The sequence below is a fragment of the Etheostoma spectabile genome, chromosome 12 (assembly GCF_008692095.1).
Source record: "Etheostoma spectabile isolate EspeVRDwgs_2016 chromosome 12, UIUC_Espe_1.0, whole genome shotgun sequence".
In the NCBI taxonomy this organism is placed as follows: Eukaryota; Metazoa; Chordata; class Actinopteri; order Perciformes; family Percidae; genus Etheostoma; species Etheostoma spectabile.
The window spans coordinates 3,192,869-3,206,022 of NC_045744.1; the positions used below are offsets into that span (position 1 = coordinate 3,192,869).

The following is a 13,154-nucleotide window of genomic DNA, read 5'->3' on the forward strand; positions in this document are numbered from 1 at the left end:
TCCACAGAATGTTGCTCCATTTCTCCTTTGGCCAGTCAATGTGTCCTTTGGCAATTTCAACCTACTCCGTGCATGTCTTTTTCTCAGCAATGGGACTTTGCGAGGGGGGGGGGGGAGCTTCTAGCTGATAGCTTTGCTTCACATAGCCTTCTTCTGATCGTAACAGTACTTACAAGTAACTTTAAGTCTTCTTTGATTTTCTTGGAGCTGATCATTGGTTGAGCCTTTGCCATTTTGGCTATTCTGCTATTCTGATTCTTCTAATCCATTCCAATGGTAGTTGACTGTTTTATCCCACGTTGTTCAAGCCTTGGATGCCATTTCAAGGCATTTGAAATCATTTTTAATCGAAGTCCGCTGTTCCTCAGAGCAATGTCTGGAACGAGCTGTTGTGCTAGTATTTCAGTGTGAAATGCACTATAACCAGCACGCACAACATTTTCTTCCTTCCTTAAATATGGGCCATAACTGACACCTGTTTCTTCACAGAATCAATCACCTCACTAATTAAACACAACACTGCTATTATTATTTTGAACACGCCCTTTTCAATTACAGATTCATTTACACAGAATGAGCAGCATGCATGTCATGACTGTTGGGTCTGTATTTTAGGATTTTTTTTTTACAATCTTCCTTTTTTTAACTTACTTGTCCTTTGTCTTTGTTCAGCATCTGTTTCAGTACACCACTGAGGAGCAGAACGGGGGTGTAGTAAAGATCCCTGATGCCAAAGGTGACGATGCCTGGAAGGTGTACTTTGAGGAGACGGCTCAGGAGATAGTGGACGAGTTTGCCATGAGATACGGAGTAGAGTCCATCTACCAGGCCATGACGTCAGTCCCTCAACCATTACTCTGAATGTTTACCTTTGAAAGTTGAATAAGAAACATTGAATCCTGTGTTAGAAGCATTGGTTTTATTCCACTTATTTTTATACAGACAATAAATACAAATAGTGTATTTGGTTTTCTAATATGTGGATTTCTGTGCAAGTAAATGCACTAAATGTTCTTTTTGCCACTTCCACCCTACAGCCACTTTGCTTGCTTGTCATCCAAGTACATGTGCCCAGGAGTGCCAGCTGTTATGAGCACCCTGCTTGCCAACATTAACTCTTACTACGCCCACACCACCCAGTCCTCCAATAATGTTTCTGCCTCGGACCGATTTGCTGCATCAAACTTTGGCGTGAGTCCCTTCTTCATATATGTGACTATATCCTCCAAGAATCCTAATATTCTAACTGAAAAACGCTATACTTATATATTAGTTGTGATAACGCCTTAGAAATGACTAGCTCTTGGGCCCCTTAGGTTGTAAATGAAAGTCAGTTTAATGTGGCCCTGCCTACTTCTCCAAACTTCCAATCAGCTGAGTCTCGTCAGGCCCATGGTTTGTGTAGTCAAATGTTAAATAATCTTTTAGCTGTGGTGTGTTTCTGAGTGGTGTATTCTGTTTTGTGTCTTTTTCCTGTTTAGAAGGAGAGGTTTGTTAAATTGCTGGATCAGCTGCACAACTCCCTGAGGATTGACCTGTCCATGTACCGGGTACTGACTGCTTCTCTCTGTCCTAACAAATGCAAAACGACACTTTGATTCTAACTTACTTACTGCTACAATCCACATCTGCTTGTACAATGTCTGTGTGCATGTGTGGAAATATCTTTTCTCAGTTTTGAGATAAATACGATGTTTTCTTGACAGGATCTCAGCTAATATTTGTTTCCTTCATCTTGCTACCTGAAGAAAAAGAAAGCTTTTAACATTTTATAATCATCTCTTGTAAATGTGCTTTTAGAATAACTTTCCTGCCAGCAGTCCTGAAAGACTACAAGACCTGAAGTCCACAGTTGATCTCTTGACGAGCATCACATTCTTCAGGATGAAGGTAAGGATGACTGGAATTTTATATTGTCTTTTTTCTTTTCTTGTCCTTACTTTTCTTTTCGTTTCTTTTCACATTAGCACTTACCTCCAAAACAAACATGGTACAAATTTCCAGTACTTTCTGGAAAGTAGCCTAAGGCGTGAACTAAGAATCCGCTGAACATTATCCTATCCAAACTAAAGCTATTATCATGACACTCTATGTGTGTCTGTGTGCAGTCTGGCTGTTAATGTATTTTGGTGCAATTTGTGCACCTCAGTGAGTTTATGGTTAAAGTCCCACTAAGATAATCTCCTGCTGAGACTGTGTGTTTGACAGCTATTTGAGGGGAATTGGATTCAACCATATGTTGTGTAACATTTGTGTTCAGGTCCAGGAGTTGCAGAGTCCACCCAGAGCAAGCCAGGTGGTGAAGGACTGTGTGAAAGCCTGTCTCAACTCAACCTACGAATACATTTTCAACAACTGTCACGATCTCTACAACAGGGAATATCAGACAGACCCTGTAAGTGTGTGTGTGTGTGTGTGTGTGTGTGTGTGTGTGTGCGCCGTTGCAGTATTCCTGCTCTTTATTGCCACTACTGTGCTCTCACTGCAATTAAATTCTTGATGGATGTAGCTTTTACAAAATGAATCCATAACCTCTTTCTGTTTCCAGTCGAAGGCAGTCCCTCCAGATGAACAGGGTCCCAGCATCAAAAACCTGGACTTCTGGTCCAAACTCATCACTCTCATCGTCTCCATCATAGAGGAGGACAAAAACTCCTACACTCCTTGCCTTAATCAGTGAGTCTGTGTTCATTACATTGGCCTTATTTCTCAAATGTTGCATGCAGAGGTAGTCCTGGAACTTTAAATTCCAGTTTGGGAAAAACTAAGGCTTTATGAGGTAATAGCTGTATGGGATTTGTTAAAAGAGAAAAAGAAAAGCAATTATTAGGAGAGGAGTGTCCAGGAGTGTCAGAACAGTCAAACAAACACCATTTGTTTGTTTTAAAGGTGTGGCCTGTCAGTTCCAAATGGAAAGTAAAGCAAATGTACTTACGAGGCATATGAGACTATAAAAACAAATGCAACTAACCGTTTGACAAAAATATCTTCATGTATTAAAATGCTGTGTATGGCTGTACTTGCAATGAGTACTGACAGTAAATCCTTAGTCTCTGTGTGGACAGAGCAGTCATTCCTGTACACCAGCTGCTTTGGTGGGTGGGGGATTTGGGTCATGCTACTTCTTTATTTAATGCTGACGATTATGAATTTAAATGAACTTTTTGGCTTTGTGTTGTGAGACAATGAGGATAATAGTGTAATCATGTTAGTTTTTATTTTCTCTGGTGCATTTTCTGTTATTGGCAGCTGCAAAAATACAGAGGAAACACTGATAGAGTTACATAAACAATGAGGCTGGGTTTTCTTGTTAAATAAAGAAGTTCCATTACTGGATACAGAGATGGATTTAAGCCTGAGTACTGCTTCTCATAGGTTTCCCCAGGAACTGAATGTGGGCAAGATCAGCGCCGAGGTCATGTGGAATATGTTTGCACAAGATATGAAATACGCCATGGAGGGTAGGTGTTTATATGTATTGTTGGGATGAGGGGAGGTCATGGGCCTGGACATAAGAGGAGTCATTAGTTTGAGTGGTGAAGCAGGACTTTTCTCATTCTTTGTTTCTCTTTGATATTCAGAGCATGAAAAGAACCGCCTGTGTAAAAGTGCAGATTATATGAATTTGCACTTCAAGGTGAAGTGGCTCTACAACGAGTACTGCAAGGAGCTGACCACTTTCCAGAAGCATGTACCTGAATATCCAGCGTAAGTGTCTTCTAAACAGCATCCACACTTTTCTTCCTACATCCACCACTTAGCTCATATTGACTCTGCTTGTTCCTTGTTCTGCAGCTGGTTTGAACCATTTGTCATCATGTGGTTGGACGAGAATGAAGAAGTGTCCAGAGATTTTCTGCATGGAGCCCTGGAGAGGGACAAAAAAGACGGGGTAACATTCTTCTGCATCCTTCATATGTACAATATTAGCCTACTTGCATACTAACAAGTGTTGTCACAACAGAAACCACAGTCTGTTGTTGGCATTTCTGCAAGTGCTATAAAACACATCATACAAATATGAGACTACACCACCAGTTACTAGTTTTACTTCTAGATTCCCAGTTGAAGTTGTTTTCCTAATTCTTATATAAATGACTAATTTTGATATTTTATGGGTGACTTCCTGGAGTTTGATTCCAGTCTTTGTGCCAGCAAGCCTAACAGGCTGATGGCAGCAGCTTCATTTTTACAGGACAGACACTACATTGGTATAATCTATCTTCTTATCTAACTCTCAGAACTAAAGGAAATAATCCTATTGCCCAAAATGTCTTAACTGTTCCTTTTACAAACAATGTCAGCCTACTCTAGCAAAGTGTGTAGGAAAATAAATTGAGGAAAGTGTTTTGAAAAAAAAGAAAAGAAACAGGCAGTCATGTGAGACTTAAGTTAGACTAAAAATCGCATTCTGCTGAGGCAGTAATAAAATACAGTATGGAAGCTAAATTTGCCTTCCTACCTGCAGCATCCCCCCCCAAAAAAATGTATTCAGGACAGTTCACACCATCTCTCCTGACTCAGCACATTCCAGGCTGAGAAGAACGAGTTGAAAGCCTCAAGGCAATCAATAATGACTCAATACCAAAGGCAAATGAAAAAGAGGTGCTATAGCTCGAATCAATGTACACTCACACAAACATACCACAGTCTCACATAGTCACACAGCAGGAAGGTCGATTCAAAGCAGCTGAAAATTCTCCCAGTTCACGTCAGGACTCCTCTGGCTCCAATTACAGTCGCCAGAGGCTGCTTCTGCGTTCCTGTGTCAGCGAAAACAGCGCTCCCTAGGCCCATTCACATACCATAACACGTTTCACTAATGGCCAGGCTGTTAACGAGGGCCTTGCTCCTCATCACAACCCTCTGATCGCCTCCATCACTCTCCTCCAAATCACCTCACAATCTTTTCATCGCAGTCACGTGCAGTTGAACAGGGGTCAGTTTCATTGTCCATGATATGCAGCAGTGCTGCAGACTTCTACCACAGGTAGCCCTCACGTTCAGTGGTAGTCACGCTCAGATCAGTGCTGCAGCCTCAGCACCACAAAACATCTTCTCACACTTCCCCCCCTTTCTTCTCGTTCTGCAGTTCCAGGTCACATCAGAGCACGCTTTGTTCTCCTGCTCAGTGGTGGACGTGTTCTCTCAGCTCAATCAGAGCTTTGAAATCATCCGCAAACTGGAGTGTCCCGACCCTCAGATCGTTGGCAACTACATGAAAAGATTCGCCAAGGTGCTCTCACATGTCTTTACTTGAGAAGTCGCTCTTAATGCAATATATTTCTCACTGTAGGTGTGTTTCTTTCTCTTAGACTATTGGCAATGTCCTGCTGTCTTACGCTGACATCATTGCAAAGGACTTTCCAAATCATGTCAAGAAGGAGAAAGTGGTAGGTGTTAAAGACCTTCTAGAGTAGAATACATAACAGTGTGTAAAATGTTTGCCAAAACAAGGTACCAGATGGAAATTTGTGTCAGCAGAATAAACAGCAATGACTGATTTAATAGTTTAATTTGAACTCCATCAGGAGCATTGGCGTATGTGGTCAGGTTGATTAATTCTAGCACAATAAACTGCTCTTTAGTGTTACAGCCGTGCCTAGAATGCAGTGTTTCAAAGTGAATTAGGGCTGTGTAATTAGCTGAATGTGGCGTATGCTAGGGGGAAAGTAGGCTGCTCTCCCAGAGAGAGCCCCCAGAGGAGCAGTAATTACTGAAAGCTCCTGCATCTCCTGCCCTGTATCACCAAGAGTTCTTTTTGGCAAAAAAAAAGCAATAAAAAAGTTAGGAGGACAATCCTTGATTGATTACAATAAAACGCTGGGAGCAGACAGAGAAAAGGGTTTGAGAAGTGTGTGCGTGTAATGATTTTTCTCTTTCTCCCCTCAGCCATGTATCATCATCAATAACATCCAGCAGCTCAGAGTTCAGTTGGAGAAGATGTTTGAGGCCATGGGAGGCAAAGATGTGAGTTTCATTACATGCTGTTATTTTTGTGATTGTACTACAGCACTATAACATGGCTCTTGTATTCATCCCATGTGTCTTCTTGCAGCTCAATTTGGAGGCTAGTGACTTCCTCAAGGAGCTGCAGAACAAACTCAACAGCGTTATGGACGACCTCAGCCGCATCTTTGCTGTCAGGTGTGTGTTAGTCCATTGAGATGCTGAAACCAGTTTCTCCTGCTGATTTCATAGTCTGTTAACTACTTGTTCTCTGTGTTTGGTGATGCAGTTTCCAGCCCCAGATTGAGGACAACGTGAGACAAATGGGAGACATCCTAGCCCAGGTTAAAGGTCAGACCGTTCCGGCCAATGGCAGCGTTGTTCAGGAGGCTGACAATGTCCTGCAGCCCATCATGGACTTCCTGGACAGCAAGTACGGCTGGATATCAAACATCAAGACTGTTTAGGAATGACCTGAAATGTATCTTATTGAATGTTTGGTCAGATTCTTAGTCTTGGGGAATCTTTCTTTAATCAGATTGTTTTTATCAGTATCATTATTTTACACTTTTTAAAGGCATAGTTTTTGAATGGCTTTAACTTAGACAACATTCAATATTTTGTTAAATGAACAAAAGATGAAATGTAGAAAAAAAACACATTTTTGTAACATTTTCTTCAAACTAATCAACTGAAAAACGTTTTATTTTCATACTGAAAGTCAAGTATTCTGACACTGGGTTCAAAAAATGTCAATCCTCATGACTCTCATGAATGTTACCATGGCCTCAACAGGCACACAAACTATGAATATATTAAAATGTGTGTTTTAGTACTGCCTTCCTGTCTGTCAGTTGAGATTGTGTGTTTTTGTGTTTCAGCCTGTCGCTGTTTGCTAAGATCTGTGAGAAGACCGTGCTGAAGAGAGTGCTGAAGGAGCTGTGGAAACTAGTTATGAACACAATGGAAAAAACAATTGTGCTTCCAACACTCACTGACCAGACGGTATGTAATAAAAAAAAACACACATTCACTCCTTTTTTTCTTCACCTTGTTCTTCTTCTCTGCTTCTGAACTGCAATGATTTCCATTGCTGCGTTTCATTGTGATTGTACATTAACCCATCTATCCTGCCATTGCCCCATTCTCTCTCCCTTCCTTCCTTTCTTAGGTTATTGTAAGTATGCATATATGTGTGTGTGTGTGTGTGTGTGTGTGTGTGTAGCCTCTGTTAGCATGAAGGAGCCTAACACTACCCCTTTACAGCCTTTGTTTTTAGTTTTTTACTATTCTTTCTGCATAAAACCTGATTTAAATGGCAGCACGGTGCACCAGAGGCAACATTTCCTACCCATGAGTCCCTGCAGTACTGACTGACTGACTGCACACCAAAGCATTAAAACCTCCTTCTCTCCCAAGATGTAGTTTGTTCATTCTGAATGTTTGTTTAAAATATATATATAGTTTTATATAGATTTGTAGTTTTACTCTTTCCCCCCCTCACTCTTCAAACTCCTTTCTTGTATTTGCAGCTGTCTGTCCTCACTAAACCTCCTGAACTCACCTCTCCCTCATATCTCTCAAACACAGCCTTTAGTTTCTCTCCTCTACTCACTTGTCTGTCCATCTCTCCATGGCAGGGCACTCAGATGATCTTCAACGCTGCTAAGGAGTTGGGCCAGCTTTCCAAGCTCAAGGTAATGAAAACAGAAAACAAATTTACAGAAAACATAGATATCATTTTAACAGTAACTGTTGTATAGACTGAGTCCTTTGTTTTATCTGTCCCACAGGAGCACATGGGGCGAGAGGAGGCCAAAGCTCTGAGTCCCAAACAGTGCGCAGTAATAGAACTCGCACTGGACACTATTAAGGTATAGTATGCTGCGTCACACAGTTTTTGTGTGTTTATTTTATGTTCTGTGAAACAAACTAAAGTAAACTAAATTAGAACATCTGGCAGGGAAATTGGTGCTCTTGATTCTTGCTTTTACGATATTTTATGGTTTGTGTTTGCTCAAAATGAAGAAATACTAATCTCTGGGTTCAGGATCAGGGACAATGGGATGCTTTTTAACCCTACAATATAGTAAACTTATCTTTTTTATATAGCATTTGCAGCTTTAACTCTCGTCACTCATCCCTCGTCTTTTATGTACATGTTTCTCTTTCTTCAAAACATGTAACTATGAACATCATAAACATAATGTGTGGTGTAGATTAGTGCAGGTCTAGAGGTGTTTGAGATGCCAAACCTGCTCCATGGTGACAGGACTGACACAGTTTTGTCACATTTCCCACTCAGGGATCACTGCATCCTCCCCTCTGTCTATCTTTCCGCCTTTCTGCTTGCTGTCTACCCATCTACTGTACTGTAAAATACATGTTTCATGTCGCATCTGTTATGCAGCAATACTTCCATGCGGGTGGTGTGGGCCTGAAGAAGACGTTCTTGGAAAAGAGTCCGGACCTGCAATCTCTGCGCTACGCCTTGTCTCTGTACACCCAGGCCACAGACAAGCTTATCAGGAAGTTTGTCCTCTCACAGAGCGCTCAGGGTACACACACACACACACACACACACACACACACACACACACACACACACACACACACACACACACACACACACACACACACACACACACACACACAGCAGGTTCAAGCAATTTCAAAGCTCTCTTTTACACTTAGAAAAACTCAACCTCTCGCAGTTTGTGGAATTGAAATGGGAAATTGAAATTATGAAATTGAATTGAATAACTTGCTTACAGCGTTGGAAGAAAATGTTTAATTCATTGAAACAGGTTTTAGTTATACACATTTAGTTAATTTTTAGTTGAGCAGAAAACAGGCAGGATAAATGCTTTTAAATTGCTTTCTCATGACGCCTTAGTTGTCTAGTTATTTCAACCATAACACATCAGGCGTAACACTTTCATTTGTTGTATTTCAAAAGTTACAGACATGATTTTCTCCTGTTGTACTAGTGAACACTTTTTTGCCATCTTCTAATGCTGTCTTTCTTCTGTCTCCTCTCAGTCCACGGAGGGAAAGGCCTCCGGTGCACGGCGAACGAAGACACACCGCCAGAGAAAGGTCAGCGGTGTTATGGAAAATCTGCATGTCCCCCACAGCAACCTTCAGGAGCTCAGACCTGTGCTCCGACATCACACGTGTGATCAAACTGTCAGAAACCAAAGATAACCCGAGACAGTGGGCAGTCTTAGCCCTTGGCACTCTGCTTCTTCTTGTTTTTTCCTCCTTTTTATCATCTGAAAAGCATGACTCATGCATAGGACTATTTGTGGTAGACGAAGCTTGTTATATATGTAGACTACACACAGAATTATAACGTCCAAATCAACTAACCAGGTAAAACTGCAGGGACTTGAGATCGAGGAGATGCTGGGATATGCGAGACACGATGAAGAAAAGAACAAGTCGTGCACAGATTGTGTCAGCTGATGAGAAGCTCCAGAATTTTGTGTTGCAGTTTGGGTTTTTTCAGTTTCCGTTTCAACTTCTTTTTTCCTTTTCTTCACTGTGAATAGGGAGTTAAGAACAAATTAGGAGCCATCATTGTGTTACAGTTTACCATTTGCAAGCTGGCACAAAATCTGTCTTACCCAGCCAAGTCCTGCTCCTCTGAATATCATGGAGAACGTGTGTGTGTGTTTAGTTCCCAATCTGCTGATGCATCCTATTTCTTCAAGTCATATATTCCAGCTGTGCTACATTGTGGCCATCCAAAGACAAATGGGCACACAATGGACTGAGTAATTACTGATTATGTCTTCACAGCATCTGGAGTGGATGCGGTCGGCGAGGTGGTCATGTGCGTGGACATTCTACCCCAGCCTAATGGAGAGCATAAGATCAGTGTCAAAGGTAAAAAGAGCAGAGCAGATTGCCCCGCTGTCCCAATGTTCCTGCCTTCTCCTACCTTTCTTCTTTAACTTCCCCTACGTTCGTCCTCTAGTGGTGGCTGCGAATGACCTGAAATGGAAGGCGCAGGGCTTCAGGCCCTTCGTGGAGGTCTACATCATCGGCCCTCACCTCAGTGACAAGAAGAGGAAATTTGCCACCAAGTCAAAGAACAACACCTGGTCACCCAAGTTCAATGAGAGCTTCCAGTAGTGAGTATCATTGTGTTGATTTTCCCTTTGTTTTACATGATGAGTTGAATAAACGTGCAGTGCAACAAGACAGACAGGACAACATGCAACACGGCATGCTAACAGAACCATCATACTATAAATAGACATGTTGAAATACCATAAATTACTACAGAGAAGACAACCAGATCAAAACAAAATGTATTTTCACAGTTCAAGAGTTGAATAGCGTCAGGCTATGTACTATATAACTTTGTGCCAGATGATTTTAAACTGCCTGGTGAATTGTTCTGCTCAACAACCTGACCAATGCCAATGGCACACCAGCAAAACGTATGCAAGATGTCGTCTTTCACAGCCATTGGCAGGAGCACAGCCTGTTATTCATGGGAGTTTAATGGATTTCTTCCCCATCACATACAGACGGGAAGTAAAGCATGGCTATGATTTTGTCTCGTTTCAGCTCACTGGGCACTGAGGTGGGTCCAGAGAGCTACGAGCTGCAGGTGTGTGTGAAGGACTACTGCTTTGCCAGAGAGGACCGCACTGTGGGCATAGCTGTGGTGCAGGTGAAGGACATTGCCAGCAAGGGCAGCGTCACCTGCTGGATGCCGCTGGGCAGACGCGTCCACATGGACGAGACGGGCCTGACGGTGCTGCGCATCCTCTCTCAGCGCAACAACGACGACGTGGCGAAAGAGTTTGTCAAGCTCAAGTCGGACCAGCGCTCGGCGGAGGAGGGCCGCAGCTGAGGCAGGCGGAGCGAGCGAGGACACACACGTGTGCACAAAAACACCAGAGACATAGTATTCTGTGCACATATAGTAGTCACGCCTACATAGATAGACAACCATGTGCAATACACAAGCACACACATGAAAATGATCTATTGTACATATATTTGCATACATTATGCAACATTTACATTGCAATGCTATCAATGCAACCATGGAGGAATACGTTTATTAATATTCATAGGCTATTTCATTTTGAACATTTCAGCTGCTTAACTCAAAGCCCTCAGTTTAGGGTCAGCCCTTAAATAAGCAATCACTTCCTCCTCACTCGATCGTTCCCATAACACATCACCTTTTATACGCTGTACATGTCGATGTGATATAATGCAGCGCAGAACTAAACCATGTTGATAGTTTGAGGACGACCACTTTGCACTTTTGCTTCTCTGTGTCTTCAAAAGAGCAGTCCTTGCCTAGCTGTCCGTCCGTCTGTCTGTCCGCTTGCCTGCCTGACTGTGTGTCGTTCTTCCAGTCCCCCCCTCCTCGTCTCCCCCCCTTGTCGTTTGCTGTGCGTAGTCTTGCCACGGTGTGATGTGTTGTGTTGGTTGGAGTTCAGGCACAGATCTAAGATCGGCCCCCTTTTGGCCCAAAAATCCGAATAGAGATTTAAAAAACACTGACCTTAGATCAGTGTCCAGGGGCAACGTCTGTCCTGTAATGTACTAACTTCCTGCATGTTGACCCCAGGAACACTGTGATTCACTTTGCTGTAACCATAACAACTGTTCCCCCTCCCGCACAAAAGATGGGTGCCTCCAATATTTTCCCTGTGTGAGCATGGTGCATATACTGTATAACTCTGGTACCGTAAGGTTTTGTAATTAGGACCTGACTTACAGCCATTATCATGGAGAAAACACACATGCTGAGCCTGATATGGGATGTGTTGATAGAGACAAAGGTTGTGGCCCCATGGTGCATTTTCTTTCTTTTCTTTTTTAACTTTTCCTGCGTCACATCCTGACAAACGGAGCAATACCCCAGTGTCTAACACATCTACACCCCTAGAGTCCACATTAACTCCAAAAAGGGCTACGGGATCAGTGGACGGGGAAGTCAGTTTACGCACTAATACAAACTGTCCACGCTTCTGATGGCTAATTGACCACAAGGTTTCCCCCTCATGCTCCCGTCTACCTGCTCTGCCATGGAAACACCGCCCCACTGCAGACACTCCGATTCAGAAAGTCTTTTAAAGGACCCGGGATGCCGAAGGACTCTTTCCTCCTGATCGCCTGCACACGTACCTAAACTTCTCTCTCTCTTTAAGGCAATAGTGGTTTGTTTGTACGCTCAAGGAGCCTTGTGGTTGTTTTTTTTACAAAGAAAAAAACCCCTGTTCAAACTGCTGTGTGTGTGTGTGTGTGTGTGTGTGTGTGTGTGTGTGTCTATGTGTGTGGTGTGTGTGTGTGCGCGCACGCTGAATGTCACACCTGGCAAAATGAGCTCCGAGACTGTGAGCAATATATTGTTTATCACACCCTAAATGTATGCACAGGAGCAACAACTGCAATATCCACATCCAAGGAATGGGAAACTTATGAGTTTTTTTTTTTTTTTTTTTTTTAATTTATGGTATCATAAAATTCCCATTCCTGTAGGAAGTGTCTCAGCTTTTTCTGTTTCTTTTGGACAAGAAAAAGAGTTTTGTCCTTGAATTCCTATTTGCCTTTAGGACCAAATTTGCACGAACCAGAGCTCTTGTTATTGTTTTTTTTTTCAAAGAAAGAAGCCATCGGAGTCCCGCCAAGCATTTCTGTTGTACGAGTTATATTTGTCACGTGTGTTAATGAACCCTTTATCTCTCACTGGAAAACGGTGAGTCCGGCTGGGCTTGTCGTCTCTTTCCGATGTCGGTCCCAGTGAGGTTGTCCTGTCGCTGTCTCTGCTGGCCTGTCACATGTTGTCTTTGCTAAATACTGATGCATTCTACCAAAAACCTGCTCCGGGGGGTTATTAATCCTCAGCAGAGCTTTCGTTCTATGATCAAAGGGACAGGAAAATCCAACTAGCTTGGCGACGTGCCGCCTCATGCCTTTTATATTAGGCATCCAAATTACTTTTAGATAAAAAGGATCATTTTGGGGGAACTAGCCTCTTAAAAGAAGCTTCGCACACAGTGCAGTTACACAACGTTGTTTTGATGTGTTGAATAATCCCAGGGCTCGAGACAAAACATGTCAGGTTGTAGCTGAAAAAGCAACAGAAAAAAATAACTTTTCGATCCAACCAATCACCCAGTTTGGGGCTCTTCGATTGCCTGCTTCATGTATGTACGCACACACACACA

The 13,154-nt window shown here is 42.5% G+C and overlaps 1 protein-coding gene across 2 annotated transcripts in view; it reads left to right on the forward strand.

The window, feature by feature from the left end:
* LOC116698952 (protein unc-13 homolog A) overlaps window positions 1–12,869 on the forward strand; it is a 32,799-nt gene extending 19,930 nt beyond the window's left edge. Inside the window, exons 21-43 of one of the 2 annotated variants that reach the window (XM_032531234.1) lie at window positions 673–836; window positions 1,038–1,191; window positions 1,482–1,550; window positions 1,801–1,890; window positions 2,261–2,395; window positions 2,549–2,676; window positions 3,376–3,461; window positions 3,582–3,708; window positions 3,796–3,892; window positions 5,093–5,236; window positions 5,316–5,393; window positions 5,893–5,970; window positions 6,059–6,147; window positions 6,239–6,382; window positions 6,831–6,954; window positions 7,121–7,126; window positions 7,590–7,646; window positions 7,743–7,823; window positions 8,360–8,507; window positions 8,992–9,048; window positions 9,754–9,840; window positions 9,932–10,088; window positions 10,531–12,869. In XM_032531234.1, coding sequence (XP_032387125.1) covers window positions 673–836; window positions 1,038–1,191; window positions 1,482–1,550; window positions 1,801–1,890; window positions 2,261–2,395; window positions 2,549–2,676; window positions 3,376–3,461; window positions 3,582–3,708; window positions 3,796–3,892; window positions 5,093–5,236; window positions 5,316–5,393; window positions 5,893–5,970; window positions 6,059–6,147; window positions 6,239–6,382; window positions 6,831–6,954; window positions 7,121–7,126; window positions 7,590–7,646; window positions 7,743–7,823; window positions 8,360–8,507; window positions 8,992–9,048; window positions 9,754–9,840; window positions 9,932–10,088; window positions 10,531–10,819 — 2,589 coding nt within the window. In that variant the 3' untranslated portion in view covers window positions 10,820–12,869. The remainder of the gene's footprint in view (window positions 1–672; window positions 837–1,037; window positions 1,192–1,481; window positions 1,551–1,800; window positions 1,891–2,260; window positions 2,396–2,548; window positions 2,677–3,375; window positions 3,462–3,581; window positions 3,709–3,795; window positions 3,893–5,092; window positions 5,237–5,315; window positions 5,394–5,892; window positions 5,971–6,058; window positions 6,148–6,238; window positions 6,383–6,830; window positions 6,955–7,120; window positions 7,127–7,589; window positions 7,647–7,742; window positions 7,824–8,359; window positions 8,508–8,991; window positions 9,049–9,753; window positions 9,841–9,931; window positions 10,089–10,530) is intronic. The other variant, XM_032531235.1, reaches the window with a different exon arrangement.
* The last annotated feature ends 285 nt before the right edge of the window (window positions 12,870–13,154 follow it).